This window comes from Salpingoeca rosetta (genome assembly GCF_000188695.1).
Source record: "Salpingoeca rosetta unplaced genomic scaffold supercont1.34, whole genome shotgun sequence".
NCBI lineage: Eukaryota > Choanoflagellata > Craspedida > Salpingoecidae > Salpingoeca > Salpingoeca rosetta.
In genome coordinates, this window is record NW_004754900.1 from 209,021 (window position 1) to 224,020 (window position 15,000).

General features: G+C 53.3%; 2 protein-coding genes across 2 annotated transcripts in view; one reads left to right on the plus strand and one right to left on the minus strand.

Moving 5' to 3' along the window:
* PTSG_10697 (DNA topoisomerase III) overlaps positions 1-516 on the minus strand; it is a gene marked incomplete at its 3' end in the record, with an annotated part of 11,991 nt that extends 11,475 nt beyond the window's left edge. Inside the window, exons 1-2 of the mRNA XM_004988605.1 lie at positions 445-516; positions 177-264 (exon numbers count right to left, since the gene is read on the minus strand). Coding sequence (XP_004988662.1) covers positions 177-257 — 81 coding nt within the window. The 5' untranslated portion in view covers positions 258-264; positions 445-516. The remainder of the gene's footprint in view (positions 1-176; positions 265-444) is intronic.
* A 292-nt stretch (positions 517-808) lies between these two features.
* PTSG_10698 (kinase subdomain-containing protein) overlaps positions 809-15,000 on the plus strand; it is a 14,431-nt gene continuing 239 nt past the window's right edge. Inside the window, exons 1-36 of the mRNA XM_004988606.1 lie at positions 809-1,058; positions 1,268-1,361; positions 1,605-1,673; positions 1,895-2,102; positions 2,295-2,347; positions 2,492-2,553; positions 2,691-2,757; positions 2,933-3,066; positions 3,257-3,329; positions 3,597-3,675; positions 4,058-4,150; positions 4,467-4,554; positions 4,821-4,869; positions 5,115-5,189; positions 5,434-5,499; positions 5,747-5,835; positions 6,159-6,252; positions 6,547-6,636; positions 6,880-6,941; positions 7,202-7,292; positions 7,513-7,589; positions 7,849-7,878; positions 8,186-8,273; positions 8,530-8,667; positions 9,001-9,137; positions 9,312-9,396; positions 9,626-9,784; positions 9,885-10,025; positions 10,418-12,054; positions 12,346-12,463; positions 12,731-12,826; positions 13,020-13,170; positions 13,502-13,566; positions 13,872-14,051; positions 14,396-14,467; positions 14,710-15,000. The exon at positions 14,710-15,000 is cut by the window's right edge and continues 239 nt beyond it. Coding sequence (XP_004988663.1) covers positions 1,039-1,058; positions 1,268-1,361; positions 1,605-1,673; positions 1,895-2,102; positions 2,295-2,347; positions 2,492-2,553; positions 2,691-2,757; positions 2,933-3,066; positions 3,257-3,329; positions 3,597-3,675; positions 4,058-4,150; positions 4,467-4,554; positions 4,821-4,869; positions 5,115-5,189; positions 5,434-5,499; positions 5,747-5,835; positions 6,159-6,252; positions 6,547-6,636; positions 6,880-6,941; positions 7,202-7,292; positions 7,513-7,589; positions 7,849-7,878; positions 8,186-8,273; positions 8,530-8,667; positions 9,001-9,137; positions 9,312-9,396; positions 9,626-9,784; positions 9,885-10,025; positions 10,418-12,054; positions 12,346-12,463; positions 12,731-12,826; positions 13,020-13,170; positions 13,502-13,566; positions 13,872-14,051; positions 14,396-14,467; positions 14,710-14,838 — 4,959 coding nt within the window. The 5' untranslated portion in view covers positions 809-1,038 and the 3' untranslated portion in view covers positions 14,839-15,000. The remainder of the gene's footprint in view (positions 1,059-1,267; positions 1,362-1,604; positions 1,674-1,894; positions 2,103-2,294; positions 2,348-2,491; positions 2,554-2,690; positions 2,758-2,932; positions 3,067-3,256; positions 3,330-3,596; positions 3,676-4,057; positions 4,151-4,466; positions 4,555-4,820; positions 4,870-5,114; positions 5,190-5,433; positions 5,500-5,746; positions 5,836-6,158; positions 6,253-6,546; positions 6,637-6,879; positions 6,942-7,201; positions 7,293-7,512; positions 7,590-7,848; positions 7,879-8,185; positions 8,274-8,529; positions 8,668-9,000; positions 9,138-9,311; positions 9,397-9,625; positions 9,785-9,884; positions 10,026-10,417; positions 12,055-12,345; positions 12,464-12,730; positions 12,827-13,019; positions 13,171-13,501; positions 13,567-13,871; positions 14,052-14,395; positions 14,468-14,709) is intronic.

The following is a 15,000-nucleotide window of genomic DNA, read 5'->3' on the forward strand; positions in this document are numbered from 1 at the left end:
ACACACACACACACACACACACACACACACACACACACACACACACACACACACACACACACACACACACACGCACAAGCCAACGCACAAATACACACACATACACACACATACACACACATACACACACATACACACACATACACATCCACACACGCACATACACACACACGCACACTGGTGCTGCCTGGCGCCAAGATGCCCGCGATTCCTCGAGCCACGGCTGGCTTCTCCGCCACCATCAACGCAAACGGCATCGTGCACCTGCCGCCCCATGCACACAAAAAGTGTCAAGAACACAGCGCGATCACCGGTAAACAACGCAGTCCACACCACATCGCACAGAGAGAACAAGGGCCAGCCACACACTCATGTAGCAACACCACACAATGCCATGCACAACCATCCCACCACCGGCATGCACCAACACCAAGCACCACGTACCACCAGCACAACACTTGCTTCGCTGCTGTTTGTGTCGTTTCGCGGCAAAAACACGTCTGCTGCAGCTGTGCGCGGTTTTTGGATTTTACCAACAGCAGTCACAGACAGCATGAAAATGGGAGGCATTTTACCACGCAAGCATTGTTGGCAAAACAGAATTTAGCAATAACATCAATAGAAACCCGGTTTCGCAACAACCTGACCTTCAAGGCATGCTCGAAGCGTGTTGCGAAGGCAGGCAAAACGGATGACAGGCCATCCAGCCAAACTCCCAGCCACCGAACAAACGGACCAACCAAAAGGCAAAGCCCTCACCTCACATCAACCCACGAACGCCAAGAGCGAGCACACACACTTTCCCAACCAGCCAGCCAAACAGCAGCAGCAGGAGGGCGAGTGAAAGGATTGGTTGGAACGATAGCGACAAAGTTGTGGAGAGAAGAGAGAGAGAGAGAGAAGAAGAAGGAAGCAAGTGACAGCAGGCAGGCAGGCAAGTCAGGAGCAAGGATTGCCATCTGCAAACCGGAGTGTTGTGGGATTGAGTGGGAACAAGAACCAGCCAAGCCAGTCAGCGATCCAAGGACACAGGCCATCATGGCCAAGTACCTTGTCAAGTGAGTCGAGACAACAGGAGTGGAACGTTCTTCAGGGCTGGGGAGCACTGTGGTCTTTGTTTGTGTGCTGCTCGATTGCGTGACTTTCCCATGATGCATTGTTGTCTGCCACCTGACTGCCGTTCAGCTCGATGTTCATTGCTTGCTCATCCCGGCGCATGCACCTCTCCAACCTCACCACCATGTCATCAATACTCCCTCACTGACAGCCGCGATGATGACGACTTGTGCTCTCTGCCGGAGATGTCGCGGGAGCACGTCTTCAACGCCATCCGCGACCGCTTCCAACAAGACATCATCTACGTGCGTCGCGTTGCGTCGTGCGTGTGTGTGTGCGTGTATCTGTGTTGTGTGTGTTGTGCGTGCGGTGTGTCGTGTGTGTGCGTATGTGCGTGTGTGCGTGTGTTGTGGCAGATCAATCCCTCAACGCGATCTTTCTCTTTGTCTCTGCTGCGCTTCTCCCACGTGCACAATCCTCAACTTGCCCCTCCCATTCCCCCCAACACACTCACACCCTTGCACGCCATTGTACTCTCGCACTCGCAGACATACGTCAGCGACATGCTGATTGCGGTCAACCCGTGCAAGCCCCTGCCAGATCTCTACTCCATCGAGGTCAGTGCGCGCGCGCGCGTGTGATGACATGATGAGCAAAGACTTGAAAGGGGGCTTTCGGTGGCTGCAAGTGAGATCAACAGGCATGAGGGAAGCATGCAAGCAAGCGTGGTCACGTTCAGAGTGGTGGCTCACGATCAAAGACGCAAACGTTCTCACTTCCATCACACATGGCCTGACTCAACGGCTCATGCTTATTGCCATTGTGGCGTCAACTGCAGATTGCACGGCAGTACCTGACGTTGACGTCAGCTCGCTGCCCCCCGCACATCCACGGCATCGCCCTGCGCACGTACACGCAGCTCAAGGAGACACGGCTCCCGCAGTGCTGCATCATCAGTGGCGAGAGTGGTGCAGGAAAGACGGAGAGCACAAAGCTGTTTGTCAGCCACGTGCTCAAACTTGCCATGCCGGAGAAGGACACGCTCAGTGAGTACAGCCGTGTTAGAGGAATGTTGGGACTATGCAAGTGCGTGTGAGGGGGGATCTTGTGTTGCTCATTTGTGTGGGTGTGCATGTACGCGTGGTTTTCATTGGGTGCACGTGGGTTGCGCTGTCCTTCTGCTCTTCTCGCTTGCTTCTTCGTCTCATCAAGTTTGTGTCACATCTGCATTGGAGCAGGCATCGGCCAGCACGCAAACGCGTGCGTTGACCTTCCCATCAAGATCAACCAGGTTCAAACCAGTGAAGCATGCGCACCTGTGCTACATCTGTACGCGTGCTTCCACTTGGAACCGAAAGATCTTACACATGGATGGACACACACACACACGCACGCACACACACATACACACACGCTCGCTCGCTCGCATGTACAGGTCAACCCCATTCTGGAAGCGTTTGGAAACGCCAAGACCCCCCTCAATGACAACTCGAGCAGGTACACACGCCTGCGAACCATTGCCTGCAAGCAAACAAATTAAACACTGCATATCTGTGTTTAATGATTTGGATGCGGCACACATTCACATCACATCACGCCACATTGTACTCTGTCTGTGTGTGTGGACGTTTCAGGTTTGGCAAGTACCTTCAGCTGCAGTTTGACAAGGACGGTGTAATCTCTGGCGCCTCCATGTCACAGGTGGGGGGAGGCAGTGCACATTAATTTGTATTGTTCGCTGGTGATGATCATGCCCGCTTCGCTGCAACTCGAACCTTGTTGCCTGCAGGCAACCTTGCTTTACTCCTGCCTGTGCATCCCACCTTACTCACTCTGCACGACCACTACCACCACCACCGCCGCCGCCCACGTTCAGTATCTGCTTGAGAAAGCGCGCGTGGTGCACCGGTCTGAAGGCGAAGAAAACTTCCACGTGTTCCACTACCTCATCGCTGGCCTTCCAGCAGACACAGCAGCCACCCTCCATCTCTCACCCTCAGACTACCACAAGTACGTATTTGTGCGTGCGTGCGTGCGTGTGTGTGTGTGTGTGTGTGTGTGCGTGTGTGTGTGTGTGTGTGTGTGTGCGTGTGTGTGTGGAAAGGAAAGTTCTTGTGGCCGTTGTGCATGATGACTTCACTTGAACAACAAATGCTCATCATGCTGCACGTCACCATCACCACCATCAAAATGACAACAGCTTTCTGTACTCTGATGAGAGCTCTGCTGATTTGCCTCCAAGCGTCACCACCTCATTCACCAAGTCCCAAAAGGTGCGAGTGTGTTCGTGTGCGTTGCCTCTGTGTGTGGGTGTGTGCGTGTGTGCGTGTGACTGCTAGTACAAGTCTGGAAGAGACAGCATGGCTCACTCACGCGCGCTCACACACCGCGCACGCAAACACGCAAACGCGCATACACGCAACACATGCACACTGTCTTGTCCATGTCTCACCTCACCTCACCTCAACATCACATCTATCCCGCAACCCCCTCCATTCGTCTACCACCCCACCCCCTCCCCCCCCCCCAACACGGCACAGCTTCGGTTTCGCGAGATGCTGGATGCGATGCTGGCTGTCGGCTTCAGCACAACAGAACTGCAGCAGATCTTCGAGTCCGGTGAGCAGCGCACACAATGTGGAACCCTTGTGTGTGTGTGTGTGTGTGTGTGTGTGTGTGTGTGTGTGTGTGTGTCTGTGTCTGTGTCTGTGTGTGTGTGTGTCTATCTGTGTGTCTGTCTGTGTGTCTGTGTGTCTGTGCCGCGGTAAGTAAGTGGCCAACGATGGACAGGGGAAACGCACACAACGCAACACAACACGACACACCACAACACAACACAACACAACACGACACAACACAACACAACACAACACAACACGACACGACACAACACGACACGACACAACCCAACACAACACGACACGACACAACCCAACACAACACGACACGACACAACACTTACGCGCAAGCACCACGTGCTGCCTTCCCTTGCGTTGAGCAGTTGCTGCGATCATCCACATTGGTGACATTGAGTTTGATCTCGATCCCGTCTCCGACACTGCCGTCGTCCACTGCCCGCACATATGCGCACGAGGTGACGACGGCGACTGTTCTTGTTCTTGTTCTTGTTCTTGTTCTTGTCCTTGTTCTTGCTGTTGTTGTTGATGTTGTTATTGTTCTTGTTGTGCTTGTTTCTTGTTCTTGTTCTTGTTCTTGTTTCCGCACGTCAGGAACGCGCGTGCTTCTGCTTTGCATGCTCTCGACCTCAACCGCTGCAGCAAGATGACAATGCACGCATGCACCCCTCACACCCTACATTTGCTCTCTATCTCTCATTCACACACACACACGTACACACACACACACACACAAACCCGCCTCTCCCCTTTCACACTTTCACCAACCTCCAGTCGCCAATCTGTTGCAAGTTTCGGAAGAGCAGTTGCAATTGGCATTGACATTCAGCATTTCTGTCACCCGGGGCGAGAGCATCAAACGGTTCGTTGCCTGCAAGCACGATAACAACAGCATAACAATATCGCTACCTTGTCCCCTTCCACAAATGCGTTGCGTGCTTGACTTATCGTGCATGATTGATGTGCGCCGATGTCCAACGGCTCAGGCTTGTCTGTTGGTACCATCCCACGACACATATTTATGTCTTGTTGATCGATGGCATGCAATCTCTGTATCACCGCCATCATGGTTGCTTCCGTGGCTGTTACGGACACATTGACGCTGCACTCACGTTCTGCTCACAACAGCCGCAAGACTGTGAAGGGCGCCGAGGACTGCAGAAACACCATGGCCAAGGTTTGTGGCCAAATGAGAGAAGAAATGGGAAGAAGCGTGGGTGGATACACATCCGGTTGCCACGTATTTGTGCAAGAACTGGTGCATCTTTGTGATTCAAAGCAGCGTCTCTCATGCAGTCTAACCCAATGTCTTTAACATACACACATACACACATACATACAAACGCCGTCACACACATGCACACATACACACAAACACCCTCACACGCACGCACACACACACACTATTCCGCCCTCCCACAGGAGATTTACAGCCGTCTGTTTGAATGGATCGTCATCCGAATCAACGAGCAGCTGTCCGCGCCGGAGGAGGTGGAGGTGAGCACACCCGTGTGTGTGTGTGTGTGTGTGTGTGTGTGTGTGTGTGTGTGTGTGTGTGTGCGTGCGTGTGTGTGTGTGTGTGTGTGTGTGTGTGTGTGTCACAACCTTGACATGTGTCGTCGTTAGGTGCTGTCTGTAAGTGCTCTTGGGCGTGCTTCCCTCCTGACGACGACGTTTTTGAGGCTGCATCTCACGTTGCCCCCATTGCTTCCACCCAAACAACATTGATCATGCCGTGTAGAACATGACGATTGGTGTGTTGGACATCTTTGGGTTCGAGAATATGCCATGCAACAGCTTCGAGCAGGTGCGCAACAAGACAAAGGTTGTATTGCGTGTGGAGTGCAGCTTGTTTGAGCGCGCACGCGTGTTGCAAATGTGAAGGGGTCGGTTTGCTGTTTGCCGTCTGTGTCACGGCCATCACTCGCCATTGTATGGACGTGCACCCATTCATCAACAAACCATTCACGAAACTTGTCTGTCTGTGCGTGTGTGTGTGTGTGTGTGCGTGTGTGCGTGCGTGTGTGTGTGTGTGTGTGTGTGTGTGTGTTCAGTGCTGCATCAACTTGACGAATGAGGAGCTGCAGTTCTACTTCAACGAGAATGTGTTCCAGTGGGAATTGGCGCAGTACAAGGAAGAAGGGTGCGTGTGTGTTTGTGGAATATGATGCTTTTGATGGCTATTTGTATGTGTGTGTGCATACACGTGACTGTGCATGTGTGTGCGTGTTTGGTGATACAATTCATATTGCAGCTTGTCATGCTTCGAGTGCAACAGTCGTAACCTTACGTCCCCCATTGCACAAACAACCGCCCACACAAACGCAAACAGGCGCACTTCCTCTCACGCTCATGCACACACACACCAACTCACTCACACTCCCACTCACACTCACACTCACGCTCACACACATACACACACGCGCCAACTCACACTCACACTCACACTCACGCACGCCGCAACAGAATTGACATTGGGGAGATTGAGTACACGGACAACAAGCGACTGCTCGATTTCTTTCTCCTCAAGGGAATCGGCATGTTCGACATGCTCAACCAGGTTTGCGCGCGTATATTTTGTACATGTGTGTGAGAGAATGTGAGCGAGTGTGTGTGTGTGTGTGACAGAGTGTGTGGGTGTGTGTGTGTGTCAGAGAGTGTGTATTTCGAGGGTGTTAGACACACGCGCACACATGCTCCCGCGCACGCGAATACGTGTCTGCAAAGACCTCGACGTTTGAAAGATGACAACCACTTCCTGTAGTTGTCGCCGTCCTGTTCTCATCACCGCTTCGCTCGGGCACCTCTAACTCATCATCATCACCATCACCGCAAACATTCTTGCTTGTTTCAGGAATCCTTCCTCCCAACGGGCACCGCCAAGTCGTTCACAGAAAAACTCACGCGCGAATGGAACGGCAGCAACGTCTACGAAGGAAACAGGGTACCGTTTATGAATGTGTGTGTGTGTGCGTGCGCGCGCGCTCTCATGTGTTCTTGTGCGTGTGCTCGCGTGTTTGTCCCTGAATCCCCTTGGCTTCATGTGCCCTTGTTGGTGGCAAGCTCTCCGTGGTCGCTGCGTGTGCCCTGAAGAGCATGCATGCTTGCTTGCAGGCAAACCAACATACCCTTACGCCCCTTCTAAAACAGTCTCACATTCATGACTGTATCTGCCATGGTCACGCAGATCTACAAGACGCTATTTACGGTGAAACACTTCGCGGGCGACATCGAATACGACAGCGAACAGTAAGTGCGAATGCACATCACAAGCATCAGCACGTGTGGCCGTGGAATGTGGCGACTGTATTCTCCGTTTCGTTCGGGTGATCATGTATTCGAAAGAGGCGAGGGCATGACAACAGCCACTGCAAGGCGTTTGTGCAGACTGTTGCACGTCCATTGCTTACTCATATCACAATCACACACACACGCACACACACACACACACACACACACACACGCACACACGCACACACACACACACACTCTCTCTCTCTCACTCACAGGTTTCTTGAGAAGAACCGAGACCCGTTCCCTGAGGACGTGCGGCAGATGTTGTGCGAGAGCGAATCGACATTCATCAGCTCTCTCTTCAATGTGGGTGGCATTGTTGCATGCTTGGTTCTGTGAGTGAGTGTTGTGCCGCAGATGTATTTGCTGGCACCCGCTGCCTCACCCTCTCTCGTACATTCACGCACACACACATGCATGCACACACATACACACACATACACATTTGCATGTACACATACCTCACACTCTCTACTCATGTCGTTTCTCTTCGCATTCATAACACGCACGCGCTCGTGTCCGACAGCACGCTTTTCGGGTCAACACGACATCAGGCATTGACAAGAAGTTCATGAAGCTCCAGCGCCAAAACTCCAAGATCAGGTGAGATCATGCGCATGCGCTGTCTGTGTAAGTGTGTATGTGTGTGAGTGAGTGTGTGTGTGTGTGTGTGTGTCGGTGTGCATGTGCATGTACATGTGCGTGTGCATGTGCCTGTGTGAAGAGATGTTTAGTGTGCGCGTTTCCAATTCGTGTTTAACAACACATACATTCAACCTCAACCTCAAACTCACTGCAATGGTCACCACCATCACCATGATTGCAATTGTCGACATCACGTCACCGAAATCGCTATCGTCAGGGACGCTCTCCGTGTTGGATCTCGCGACCAGTGAGTGAACACATGTGCATGCTTGCAAGTCGCCTTGATGTGTCTTACGTCGTGTGAGGCTGTGTATGTAAGTGTGTAAGTCCGTGTGCATGTGTGTGAGGCAGGGAAGTCAACAACGTTGCTGTTCACTGCGTCGACATGCTCTATCTTCAACTGTCGCTCACAAATCGAATTGCCACATCACACCACCAACCACCCATCACACCACCAACCACCCATCACACCACCAACCACCCATCACACCACCAACCACCCATCACACCACCAACCACCCATCACACCAACTGCTGTTCTGTGTGTGATTCAGACTGGTGTCGCCCAGCCGGCGGGCCCAGGGCAAACGCAACACGCTCGCCGCCTCGTTCCGCACATCTCTCGAACACCTCATGCGAAAGGTGGCGAACGACTTCACTGAATCGAAACTGATCCTGGTGGTCATGATGGGTTCGAGAGCGAAGTGGTGGTGATGCGAGTCATGTATGAGTGAATACCACTCCCTGTGCTTTGTGTCCCTGCGCGTGTCCTGCTGAAGACCAACAAGACTGAGCGGCACACCTCAATTCCCCCCCCCCTACTCACACACCTCGCATCATGCCATCACTTCACTTCACTCACAACCACCGCCCACGACCCATCATCGACCCTGAACAGATGCGCGCGTGCCAGCCCGCGTTCATCCGCTGCATCAAACCAGACCCTTACCGCTGCCCAAACAGCTTCGTCTCGGAGTTTGTCCATCGCCAGCTCAACTACACGGGCGTCTTCGAGGCCGTTCGCATTCGCCGCGAGGTGTGCTGTGCTGTGTGTGTGTGTGTGTGTGTGTGTGTGTGTGTGTGTGTGTGTGTGTGTGTGTGTGTCTGTATGTGTGCGTGTGTGTGTCTGTATGTGTGCGTGTGTGTGTGTGTATGTGTGCGTGTGTGTGTATGTGTGTGTCTGTGTGTGTCTGTATGTGTCTGTGTGTTCAAGTGAATACTGACCCTGTCCTTTGTCATTTGATCGCCCACTCCCTTTCCCCCCACCGCCCTCCCTCGTGTTGTCCCTGTTTCACGCTCTTCCTCGTTTGACCAACACTGCCTGACTCACGCCAAATCGTTGGTAATGCTGCCTTTGTTCCACTTCAAGGGCTACCCGATTCGCATGCTGTTCGTGGACTTGGTGGAGCAATTTGGGAGTGTTGCATTTCCGTTCCACAGCTGCGCACATGCACCGGCAACATACACCACCGCCCACAAGATCATGTCCAAGATCAGCAGCAACGGGTGCGTGCGTGTCCCATATTGAGTGCAACACACAAGGCAGCCATGTGCCATGATTGAGTTGTGATCAGTTCTGTGGCCAAGCTCTCGCACACATACACATGAACACACATTTTCACGTGCACTCACGCCCACACTCATCCAATTCCGTGGACACAATGACGTGTGCATGTGCAGGTGGCAGCTGGGAAAGACGCGTGTGTTCATGAAACTGCACCACCTCGATCTTCTCCGTGATCTCAAGACCTCTCTTTTTGACAGCGTTAGTTCATCGCATGGGCGTGATTGCACGTGTATTGTGTGTGTGTGTGTGTGTGTGTCTGTGTGTGTGTGTGTGTGTGTCTGTGTGTGTCTGTGTGTGCACTCACTTCATGCCATGATGAGGCATAATGTGCGTGAGTCTGTGCAACAACAGCTTGCTGCTCATTCTCGGTTAGTGTATTCGTTCTCAACTACCCAATGCCTTTGTGCTTGCTGCTGGTGCTTCACAGGTGGTGGACGCACAAAAATACGTACATGGATGGCTGGCCAGGGTGCAGTACAAGCGGCTGCTGCGCCAAGCACACAAGGAAGCAACACAGGTCGAGGCGTTGCTTGCAAGCATCCCGTCCCATTGCAAAGCCAAAGCCATGGCAAAGACGGACGCCGAGGTGAGAGAGCGTGCTCCTGGTTGTTTGTTTGTTGACTGAATATACATTGCATTGTATTGTAACCCGCCTCTTCTCACTGCCACCCCCTCCCTCCCTCCAGGGCGAGCGCAAGCACCGTGCAGAGGTGGAGAGACGCGTGAACATCGCTTCCCAGATTGCGGCAATGGCTGCACTCAAGATGAGGGCAAAGAAGGCCCTCAGCGCCGAAGTGAAGGGATCAGAGACAGACCCTGCTGTCCAGGTATGTGTGTGCGTGTGCGTGCGTGCGTGTGCGTTTGTACGTGTGTGTGTGTGTACGTGTGTGCGTGTCTGTGCGTGTGTGTGTGTGTGTGTGTGCGTGCGTGTGTAGGTGTGCGTGTGTTTGCGTGTGGACGATGAAAGGTATCGGTGCTTGTGGTTGCTGGCAGACCAGCGTTTGCATACACGCGTGCGCGTGTGAATATTCGTGGTTGTGGCTGCGCGTGTGTTGTTTTCCTCGTTATTATGTGTTGGCTGTTTCACATCCAGTGAAACTAGCGGTTTTACACACACTCACATACACTCACACACACATACGCATACACATACGCGCGCACACACACACACTCACACACACACACACACACATACGCACACACCTGCCTCCACTATTAGGAGAGCAACAACGAGCCAACAACGTCCTCTGACCCTGGCCAGGCCATCAGCGCTGCCAACAACGACTATGACAACGATGGTGACGATGACGACACGTATGGTGTGCGGCAACACGGCATCTCAGAGAGCAACACGCACGCCACGTCTGCCCAGGAAAATGCGATGGCGACGCCCAAGGACCGTAATGTAAGCGCAAGCGCTGGTGGCGCCCGCAGCCAACACCCACACCAAGCACGACAGCAACGGCAGCAGCAGCAGAGACAATCACGCCGACACCAAGCACCGGTCCGCAGACAGTCGCAGCGCCAGTCTTCACAGTCCCAAATGCAACAGCAACAACAACAACAACAACAACAACAACAACAACAACAACAGAAGCAGGGACGATCAAGTAGCTCTCACCATGTGCAGGACATCAACTCGCGCGCGAACATCACCCGAAACCTTTCAAACTCCTCGGTTGGTTCGGATGCACAAGTGCCTGCAGGCAAGCCTGAGCACCACGCGAACAACCGCGGCCACCGCCACGGCCGGGAGCAAGGGCATCACAGCCCACATGCGCTTTCGCGGGAGAGCAGCAGAGAACTTGGTGGCGACACACACCAACGCAACCACAAACAACAGCAGCATCAGCGACAGCAGCAGATGCAGCACATGTCACGCGACTCGTTTGATTACGGCGACCTGACGCAACACAGCCGCGCACGTGCGACTCGTGGCGATGTTGCACGCGTTCGAAACGAGCAACGGAGGGGCTCCGTGCAGGTGCAGAGGCATGGCAACGCACATGCACATGCACATGCACATGCACAGGCGAGGCTGCGGCGTGCACATCACGAGGAGTATGAGCACAACATGCGTCGCATTCACGAGCACGCGGATGACGTGGCGGTTGCGCGTGCGCGTGGCCGGGAGCTGAATCGCATCAACGGCAACAATGATCGCCACACTTCTTCTTCTTCTGCCGCTGCTGCTGCCCGTGTGTCCACCGCCCACGAATATGAGCACATGGCGCCCCGCCACAACTCTGAGGCGCATAGCGCATCCACCGCAACCGTGTCCGCCACGTCTGGTGCATCGTCGTCGTCATCATCGTCGTCGCATTCGCAGCATCAACGGCAACGTCATCACTGTGACCAGCGCCAACGACGCCACACAGACCAAGACGCAGCCCATGCGTACCACCACAGCAGCCAGCACGACGGGCACGCTCAGTCACCGCAGCAATCGCCATCATCATCGCCGTCGTCGTCAGCCCAATCACCATCATCTGGTGGGCGGAGCAGGTGGAGCCTCTCTGGTCGCAGCGTCATCTCTCGCCTTCGCTCCGGCACCATGTCTCGTCGGCGCAGCGGCAACGGTGGTGGTGATGGTAATGGTGGTGGTGGTGGTGGTCGGCGACAGTCCAAGGCCAACGATGCATTGCATGATGAGTTGACACGTGCGGCGTCCCGGCGTGCGAGCAAGCAAGTCAGGCGCAACGCCAGCCGTGCCTCCATCACCAGCACCGGCAGCAGCGTGACGGGTCTCTCGTACGCATCCAACAGACGTCCGTCGCTCATTGCGAGCTTTACGCGCCGTCTCACTCGCAGATCAAAGGACAGCGGCGGCAACAGCCACATGTTGCAGCTTAGGAGGTGTGTTAGTGTTGCTCTCTGCATGTGTGTTTGTGACTGTGTATGGTCAAGTGTGAGGAGTTGCGTGTGCATGTGTTTGTGTGTGTGTGTGTGTGTGTCTGTGTCTGTGTTCAAGTGTGAGGATTTGTGTGTGTGTGTGTGTGTGTGTGTGTGTTTGTGATTGTTTGTTCACACGTGTGCGCGATGGTTTGTCAAGTGCCCATTGCTCTGTACAATTGTGCCAACTGTCACCACCGCCAAATCCTCTGAACAATGCCTCAACTTTGTGTTTTCATCCACGTGTTTTTTCAGTGGGCGGTCAAGCCGTCGTTCGTCACGCCTCGCGACAATGACGGAGAAACCCGAACTGCAGAAGCAACAATCGTTCATTGAATTCCTCCACCAGTTTGAAATTGACAGGACCACGCTGGTGCGTCGACAATGGCTTGAATGTGTTTGCATGTGTGTGTTTGCATGTATATGTGTGTTTGCATGTGTGTATTTGCATGTGTGTGCGTGTGTCTGTTGTTCCTGTCTTCGTCTTCTGTGCACTTGAATGTGTGTGTGTGTGTGTGTGTGCATGGTACCTTCTACAAGCCGATTCCAGATCAACCCATCACCGCGTGTCAGCCGGCCGTGTTGCTCTGTGATTGTCCTTGCACACCTTACTCAATGGATCACACGACACCACATTTAGATTCCGTGCGTGGTTGAAGGCTGTGCATGTCGCTTCTCCATGTTCAAGGAGCTCAAGGATCACCTCTACCTCGACCACCTGCCCGTCGAAACAAAGGTGTGTGGGTGTTTGGTGGGAGAAGGAAGGCTCATATGTGGTATTGTGCTTGTGTACTTGCGTGCTGTTCGTGCATCTCTGTCCCACTCCTGATAGGGATGACAAATGACTCAATACACAAAATATGTGTGCCTCACGAATGGCGCTCTCTTAACTTGACATGCTTGTTCACCGCTTCGTTCTTTCGTTGCAGTTTACGTTCCATGAGCGAGCCCTTGCCTTCCTGGACACAACGGGTGTCTTGCTTGCCGGCGAATACTACGAGGGCGAACGTGTTGTTCTGCATTTTGAAACGCGCACGTCCGCATGCAAGATTGATGCACGCGACCTCCACCTCGCCCCACGTGAGTGATATGTGTGTGTCGTGTGTGTGTGTGTGTGTGTGTGTTTGTGCCGTGTGTGTGTCGTGCGTGTACGTGTGTGTGTGTGTATGTGTGGTGTACGTGTGTCGTGTACTTGTGTCGTGCGTGGTTTTCCTTCATGTCAGTTTACGTCCTGCTGAATTCATCTTTGTGCAGTGTTGCTTGCGAACAAGGCACTTGTCCGCACGCACGTTCCGGGACGTTTCATGAGACAATTTGAATGTTGTAGTTGAACGACCAGCTCCCTATACTTGCCCCAAACCTCACCGTCACTCCCACATGCGCAAAATGGCCCTCTGCCCGCACCCGCTAGGTGATGTGTACCACGTGAACCTCCAGGAATGCGAAAACCCGGATCGCACGGCACGAACAGAGCGGGTACGACACCACCAGCACATGCGCAAGGGGCGCTCAGCGACTGTACTTCTGTGTGCCACCCGCAATCGTCTCGTGTGTGTGTGTGTGTGTGTGTGTGTGTGTGTGTGTGTGTGTGTGTGTGTGTGTGTGTGTGTGTGTGTGTGTGTGTGTTTATGTTGATTTGCTCCTGTGTCATCACGCTGACACGCACTCTCGTTTCAGGCGAGTTTGCTCCTCCACAGCCATTCTCACCCCCTCTTCCCTTCCTAATTGCCACTTGTTCCACAAACACACACACACACACACACGCCACACATGCACTTTAGATCCGGCGGCATATTGGCAGCGGCGTGTTGGTCACGGTGTGCGACAAGAGCATCTACATCACGCGAAGTGCAAAGAACCCCATCTTTGTCACAACACCCGTGCCCGCAAACCAACAGCACCTCATGCTGCCAAACGGGGAATTGCCACGCAACGAAACCATCTGTGTCTTTGATTACCAGGTGGGCTTGCATACTTTGTTGACTGCCGCTTGCATGAGTGATGGTTTCTGACGTGTTTGTTGGCAACGGTATTTGGTGATTGAAGTGTTGAACTGTTTGGTGCTTGTTGTTGTTGTTGTTGTTGTTGAAGTTGTTGTTGTTGTTAAAGTTGTTGTTGTTGTTAAAGTTGTTGTTGTTGTTGTTGTTGTTGTGTGTGCGTGTGTGTGTGTGTGCGTGCTTGTCATATTCGTTAAGCATTGGGTTTGCTGGTGGCACTTCTTTGCGTTTCTGCTGTGCCTCTACCACTTCTTACGGGACGCAACACCTCACCTTGCTCGCGACGGAATGGTTCCAATGGCAATCAGCTCTTCCGAATGAACCTGCACAAGACGTCGCCAAAGGACTGCTGGGACGCGACGCAAGTGCGCCTGCGCCTGGTACGTGCCTCAGCCGCGAGTGCATGAAGGTGGTGAATGCTCGCTTGAATGTGTCTGCTGCCACTCATTCATGAAGGAACCCAAACACAAACACGTGCGCGCGCGCAAATGCACACACACACACACACACACACACGCACACACACACACACACACACACACACAAATGCACAAATGCACAAATGCACTCACATGCACAAATGCACACACAAATGCACTCAAATGCACACACGCGCACGCAGGTTCGGGACCTTCCCGTGTCCAAAGGGGCGACGTGGCTGTGCTTGCGTGCAACGCAGGCCATTCAGGCGTGGGAAAAAGTGCACGGCGTGGTCTTCAACGTTGCGCAGGCACAACACAACCACGCATAACGGCTGGAGGAGTGAGGCAATGGTGGAAGAACGCATGTCTGTGCGGAGTGTGTCAGAGGCATGTCATTGCAAGCAAGCTACGTTCTTGACTTTTCTTGTGTTATTGTGTTCGTGTGTTCTTGTGTTGAAAAGAGATCAGCAGAGTCGATTGTGTGGTGAGGG